The sequence below is a fragment of the Oncorhynchus masou genome, chromosome 22, assembly GCF_036934945.1.
Source record: "Oncorhynchus masou masou isolate Uvic2021 chromosome 22, UVic_Omas_1.1, whole genome shotgun sequence".
NCBI lineage: Eukaryota > Metazoa > Chordata > Actinopteri > Salmoniformes > Salmonidae > Oncorhynchus > Oncorhynchus masou.
The window spans coordinates 12,443,915-12,450,762 of record NC_088233.1 but is presented as its reverse complement, the minus strand read 5'-3'; the positions used below and the strand labels follow the sequence as shown (position 1 = coordinate 12,450,762).

Sequence of the window (6,848 nt, the reverse complement as noted above, 5' to 3'; positions counted from 1 at the left end):
TTCTATATCATTAGTCTATATTCTATCAATAGTCTATTCTATCAATAGCATAGTCTATAAATAGTCTATTCTATCAGTAGTCTAGTCTATCAATAGTCTATTATATCAGTAGTCTATTCTATTAAGTCTAGATTATATCAATAGTATATTCTATCAGTTGTCTATTCTATATCAATAGTCTATTTTCTATCAATAGACTATTCTATCAATAGTCTATATTCTATCAATAGTCTATCAATTCAACAAAAAGTTCAATGAACACAGACACTTTTTCCCGACCTAGAATTCTTTATTTAACTGAGTTCCGGCCTTGGAAGGAAAGGTTGTGTGTTGGGTGGGTTTGAAACTTAATAGGTGTGGTCACGGACATACTCCATGATGTCCTTCAGGGCCAGCCAGGTCTCAGAGGCAGTGGGGATGATCTGATTGGCTGGCAGGATGAAACCATAGCGACCGGTGTCCCTCAGCTCGAAGGCAAAGGAGTACTTGATGCCCAGGTTATAGGTCCAATCAATGCTGCCTCCGCTGGCCTGATCTGGAGGGGGGATAAATCACATATTAATGAAAGTATTGGATTGAACTACCATGCTGTGCTTTCCAGTTCTGACTGGTGGGTCGCATCTAATGACAAACCAACTTCATTGAAACACTTGGAGCCACTTACAGTATAAGTATTGAATACTTACAGATGATCTTGCAGATGCTGCCAACCTTATATGTGGTTCCATGAAGAGAGCTGAGCTTCTGGACTGCAGACCTGCCCACAGAGTCCTACCAAAAAGCAGCAGAGACAGGAGAGTCAGTGGATTAGTGTGTGCGTACATGTGTTTGCATGAGTGTGTGTGCGTATGCGCGTGTGAGTGTGTGGTGTGTTATGTTACCAGTTCAGCCGCGTGGAGCGCATCTTTACAGGTGTATCCGTAGGGGTACATGAGCAGCTGGGAGTAGGCATGGATGGAGATGAAGGACTTGAAGTTGCCGTGGTTCTTCACCAGGTTCACAACGTTCTTCACCTCTATCTCAGAGTGGGGAGACGGGCCGTGGTACGAGTCAGAGCAGGGGTTGGTACTAGCACCGGGGCCTGGAGAAACACACACAAGCACGCACACGTACACACACATAAAGACACCTGGATGGACACAGGTTATTCTGAAGGAAAGCTTTGTCTTCACACCATAAAGTGTTTCTCATAACATTATACTTTTCACTAACTTAATCTCTGGGAAAGGAAACTATCAGCGGTGGAAATTTATGCCAAAGTCAACCTGTGACACCCACCACCAAAGCTGGTACGGGAATGTAACATTACATGATTTACAGATTTTCTAAATGAGGCGTGATACCCCACCTCCAAAACCGGCATCCCAGTTCCTGTTGGGGTCGACACCACGGCACATGGAGCCAGGGTTCTTGGAGCGAGTCTTGCGCCACATACGGTCCTGTGAACCATAAGGACACAATACTCTCAGTAAACACTATACTGGTATACCATGAAGACTCTAGCTCAGTAAACACTATACTGGTATACCATGAAGACTCTAACTCGGAAAACACTATACTGGTATACCATGAAGACTCTAGCTCAGTAAACACTATACTGGTATACCATGAAGACTCTAACTCGGAAAACACTATACTGGTATACCATGAAGACTCTAACTCGGTAAACACTATACTGGTATACCATGAAGACTCTAACTCAGTAAACACTATACTGGTATACCATGAAGACTAACTCAGTAAAAACTATACTGGTATACCATGAAGACTCTAGCTCAGTAAACACTATACTGGTATACCATGAAGACTCTAACTCGGAAAACACTATACTGGTATACCATGAAGACTCTAACTCAGTAAACACTATACTGGTATACCATGAAGACTCTAACTCAGTAAACACTATACTGGTATACCATGAAGACTAACTCAGTAAACACTATACTGGTATACCATGAAGACTCTAACTCAGTAAACACTATACTGGTATACCATGAAGACTCTAACTCAGTAAACACTATACTGGTATACCATGAAGACTAACTCGGTAAACACTATACTGGTATACCATGAAGACTAACTCAGTAAACACTATACTGGTATACCATGAAGACTCTAACTCAGTAAACACTATACTGGTATACCATGAAGACTCTAACTCGGTAAACACTATACTGGTATACCATGAAGACTCTAACTCAGTAAACACTATACTGGTATACCATGAAGACTAGCTCGGTAAACACTATACTGGTATACCATGAAGACTAACTCAGTAAACACTATACTGGTATACCATGAAGACTCTACCTCATGAAGACTAAACACTATACTGGTATACCATGAAGACTCTAACTCAGTAAACACTATACTGGTATACCATGAAGACTAACTCAGTAAACACTATACTGGTATACCATGAAGACTCTAACTCAGTAAACATTATACTGGTATACCATGAAGACTCTAACTCAGTAAACATTATACTGGTATACCATGAAGACTCTAACTCAGTAAACATTATACTGGTATACCATGAAGACTCTAACTCAGTAAACATTATACTGGTATACCATGAAGACTCTAACTCAGTAAACACTATACTGGTATACCATGAAGACTAATTCAGTAAACATTATACTGGTATACCATGAATACTCTAACTCGGTAAACACTATACTGGTATACCATGAAGACTCTAACTCGGTAAACACTATACTGGTATACCATGAATACTCTAACTCGGTAAACACTATACTGGTATACCATGAAGACTCTAACTCAGTAAACACTATACTGGTATACCATGAAGACTAATTCAGTAAACATTATACTGGTATACCATGAAGCACAACCAGGATTGTCCTCATATTACTCTACATTGAGCCAAACTGAGGTGAACAGATGAAAGGTCACACTTTACACTTAGCTGTATTGCTGTAATGTAGTACAGCATTTAGGTATGTATAGGCCTATATGTTACATCTATAGGAGGTACCTACACTGGTGTGGCTGTGGACGTATCCATCAGGGTTGGCTAGAATCAGCAGGTAGATGTCCATGGTTTTCAGGAGGGAGGTCAGGGAAGCATCAGTACCATAGTCACTGGCAATCTGAAGAACAATAACATGTATTTGTGAGAAACACACACAGTGTTGGAATGTTGTTTTTTCTGTATAATGTGTTGGTGTTAATTCTGAATACAATAGCAGTCTGGTTTTTCTCTTGGAATGAGAGCAGGTGTTCTCTCACCTTGTTGGCGGTCCACACTCCAGTGGCCTGAGACACCCACTCTCTGGAGTGGATACCAGAGTCAACCCAGATGGCAGGACGCTTGTCGCCACCCGTGCTGAACTACAACAGAGGACAGATATGTTATGGTCTTGTTTCATTGACACGTGACGGTACACACACACACACACACACACACACACACACATGCATGCATACATACACGCATTCGCACACACACACACACACACGCATACACACACGCACACACACACATGAGCACACACACACAAGTATATAACGTTACAGCTCTCTCTCTAAAAAAAAGAAGACTGTATTTCCATTAACTGTACACAACCCTCTACATACCTTCAGGACATACATGGGCCTGCCTTCATAGGAGGTTCCGATCTGTTCCTTGGTAACTAGGTTAGGGTGAGCAGCCACCAGGCCATCCATCCAGCTGTAGATCTGGAAAGAGAAAAGCACATCAGGATAGTGTCAACATAATGTATGTTATATGATGTTTAAAGTATAGATGACATGTTACGCAACACATTATTACTGTATTTTATATCCTCAGTACAATATCAACTCTGCAATGAGAATAATGCATATGCCAAATTGATGAGGGTGCAATTTGAAATCCATGCAAGTTTGAAGCTACAATATGTGAGTGAGAGGGTGTTCACGTTTGCATGTTCACAAGAGTGAGTGTTTGTGTGTGTGTATGCGTATGTGTGTGCGTCCGTGTGTGCATGTGTGTGTGCGTGTCCATGTGTGTGTGTGTGTGTGTGTGTGTGTGTGTGTGTGTGTGTGTGTGTGTGTGTGTGTGTGTGTGTGTGTGTGTGTGTGTGTGCGTGCGTGTGTGTTTGTGTGTGTGTATGTGTGTGTGCATGCTTGTGTGCATGCGTGTGTGTTTGTGTGCATCCGTGTGTGTGCGTATGTGCATGTGCGTGTGTTTGTGTGTGTGCGTGTTTGTGTGTGCGTGTTTGTGTGTGTAACACACCGTCTCCAGAGGGTGATAGGCTCCAAAGTTGAAGCTCTTGGAGCTGCGCTCGCTCACATTGTTCTCCTCCATCTCTACCTTCTCCTCATCCAGGAGTTCCTGAAACAATGACAATACCAATCAAGTTATTACTAACGGTTATTACTGTCAGTTATTGTAACCAACCAGTGTTGGGGAAGCTATTCTGAAAGTATAGTTTACCAAGCTATGGGGCGGCAGGGTAGCCTAGTGGTTAGAGCGTTGGACTAGTAACCGAAATGTTGCAAGTTCGAATCCCAGAGCTGACAAGGTACAAATCTGTCGTTCTGCCCCTGAACTGGAAGTTAACCCACTGTTCCCAGGCCGTCATTGAAAATAAGAATTTGTTCTTAACTGACTTGCCTAGTTAAATAAAGGTAAAACAAAAGCTACCAATTACTTCACACTGGAAGAAGTTAAGCAACCCTTAAGAAAAATATAGTTTATTTAACTAAAGTTACTTTGAAAAAGTACTTCACTACATCCAAACGACTTTGTGAAAAAGTAGCATATCTAAATATGAAATATCATAGACTACAAATTACAAGAAAAGATCCCTCTGGAGTCAGATGTTAACAATATGTAATTTATTAAACACCAAAAACTATGTTGGCAGGTCTGATTCTGAAAAAGACAGGAAATTCTTGTCCACTTCACACATTTTTATTTTTGCTACAAAAAGTAGTGTGTAGTTCCAGTATGTGGATGTGCAGGGGTACGAGGTCATTGAGGTAGATATGTACATATAACTAGGAATAAAGTGACAGTAACAGCAATGAATGTGATGAGTCAAGTTTGTGCATAAAGGGTCAATGCAGATAGTCCGAGTAGCTATTTGGTTAACTATTTAACTAACTATTTAGCAGTCTTATGGCTTGGGGGTTGAGCTGTTCAGGGTCCTATTGGTTTCAGAATTGGTGCATCGGTACCGCTTGCTGTGTGGTAACAGAGAGAACAGTCTATGACTTGGGTGGCTGGAGTCTTTGACAGTTTTAGGACCTTCCTCTGACCCTGCCTGATATAGAGGTCCTGGATGGCAGGAAGCTTGGCCCCAGTGATGTACTGGGCCATACGCACTACCGTCTGTAGTGTCCTTGTGGTCGGATGCCAAGCAGTTGCCATACCAAGTGGTGATGCAGCCAGTCAAGATGCTCTCAATGGCTCAGTTGTAGAACTTATTGAGGATCTGAGGGTCCATAACACATATTTTCAGCCACCCGAGGGAAAAGAGGCGTTGTTGTGTCCTCTTCATGATTATGTTGGTGTTTGTGGGCCATGATAGGGCCTTAGTGAGGTGGACACCGAAGAACTTGAATATTACAATATTACCTTATTCAAATAAAATGTAATTTCTCAGAACTCCCAGTAGATGGCGGAAGTGAGCTGAGCAGTGAGGAGTCTCACTTGCCAGACTCATGGCCACCAATGGCTGTGGAAAGAGACTTTGCAGCACAGGTGGTTGGTGGCACCTTAATTGGGTTGAACGGCTTGTGGTAATGATTGGATCGGAATTAGTGGAATGGTATCAAATACATCAAACACATGGTCTCCAGGTGTTTGTTGCCATTCCATTTACTCCGTTCCGGTCATTATTATGAGCTGTCCTCCCCTCAGCAGCCTCCTGTGCTCTGCAGTGACTGACCTGCAGGTTGCTAATCATGACAGAGAACTGGATGTTATGGGCACGGAGGTAGTCCTTGACAGCGTACAGGCTGGAGGAGGGCACGCGGATGTCCACAGGGACCTCAGTGTTCACAGGGTGGAGCCAAAAGTCCAGCTGGAAGAGGAGAAGGGAGTGTTAAAATACGTAGTGAATAGGGAGGGACACCATGGTTAGCAGCGGGAAACATGACTGTGAATGGGTCTAAACCAAGTATATTATACTCTTGTTTTTAATATACTTACATCCCAGTATGTGTCCTGCTCCAGAGCACGCAGAAGCTGAATCTGCTCCTCAGACTCCACATTGACCCTGATGACCTGGTCTCTGTGTAGGAAGGAAGGAAGGAATGACAAAACGATATCAATCTTTCAGTTCATCAGGGAAACAATATATTTGAAGTGACATGGTGGTTATGGTGAATTGCTAGTAAACACTCAAGTTTCTTAGAGGTTAGAGGCTAGAGTGACTAAATCATTCCATGTCATTGCAAGAAGTCATCTTTAAAAAACAAATCCTGATACAAAAATGTGATGGCCCATTGATGCATTGTGTTCTGTAGTGTACAACTAACTGTAGAATCTCTCGGATTTAATCTACTAATCTGCAAACTTATGTAGGTATATTTATTTACAAAGTTTAAAACAGATGAATTTACCCAATGAAGACCTTCTCACAATTGGCGGCTGCAAGCAGCGCAAAGAGTACCAGCACCTTCATCCTTCCTGTGTCCTGTCCACTACTGCCAGCTCTCAAAGCACCTGCCTTTATACTCAACAACAGGTGCATTGTTCCCATGACAGTATTGCTTCACAATCTACTTTTGCTTCACAATCTATGGGGTACTGCCTTTTTCCAATGAATGTGGTGCAAGAGTTATTTTGGGGAATGGACATGATGTCTTAGCTCTATTTGTTTTTCCATAGCATG

The 6,848-nt window shown here is 42.2% G+C and overlaps 1 protein-coding gene across 1 annotated transcript; it reads right to left on the bottom strand.

Annotated features, from left to right (window-relative positions):
• Positions 1–274: 274 nt before the first annotated feature.
• On the bottom strand, positions 275–6,645 carry LOC135508642 (carboxypeptidase A2-like). Its single transcript, XM_064928884.1, has 11 exons — positions 6,577–6,645; positions 6,164–6,245; positions 5,901–6,035; positions 4,241–4,339; positions 3,601–3,702; positions 3,253–3,354; positions 3,003–3,113; positions 1,349–1,439; positions 882–1,081; positions 687–771; positions 275–535 (listed from the first exon to the last, which is right to left on the bottom strand). The coding sequence occupies exons 1-11, from the start codon at positions 6,636–6,638 to the stop codon at positions 348–350; spliced, it is 1,257 nt and encodes a 418-aa protein (XP_064784956.1). The 5' UTR covers positions 6,639–6,645; the 3' UTR covers positions 275–347.
• Positions 6,646–6,848: the final 203 nt, after the last annotated feature.

Coding starts and splice junctions, on each gene's coding strand:
- LOC135508642 (XM_064928884.1), bottom strand. CDS start 6,638: ATGAAGGTGCTGGTACTCTTTGCGCTGCTTGCAGCCGCCAATTGTGAG. Junction 3,355..3,600: donor GGCCCATGTATGTCCTGAAG/GTATGTAGAGGG, acceptor CCTCTGTTGTAG/TTCAGCACGGGTGGCGACAA. Junction 1,082..1,348: donor CTGGGATGCCGGTTTTGGAG/GTGGGGTATCAC, acceptor GTGTTTCTCCAG/GCCCCGGTGCTAGTACCAAC.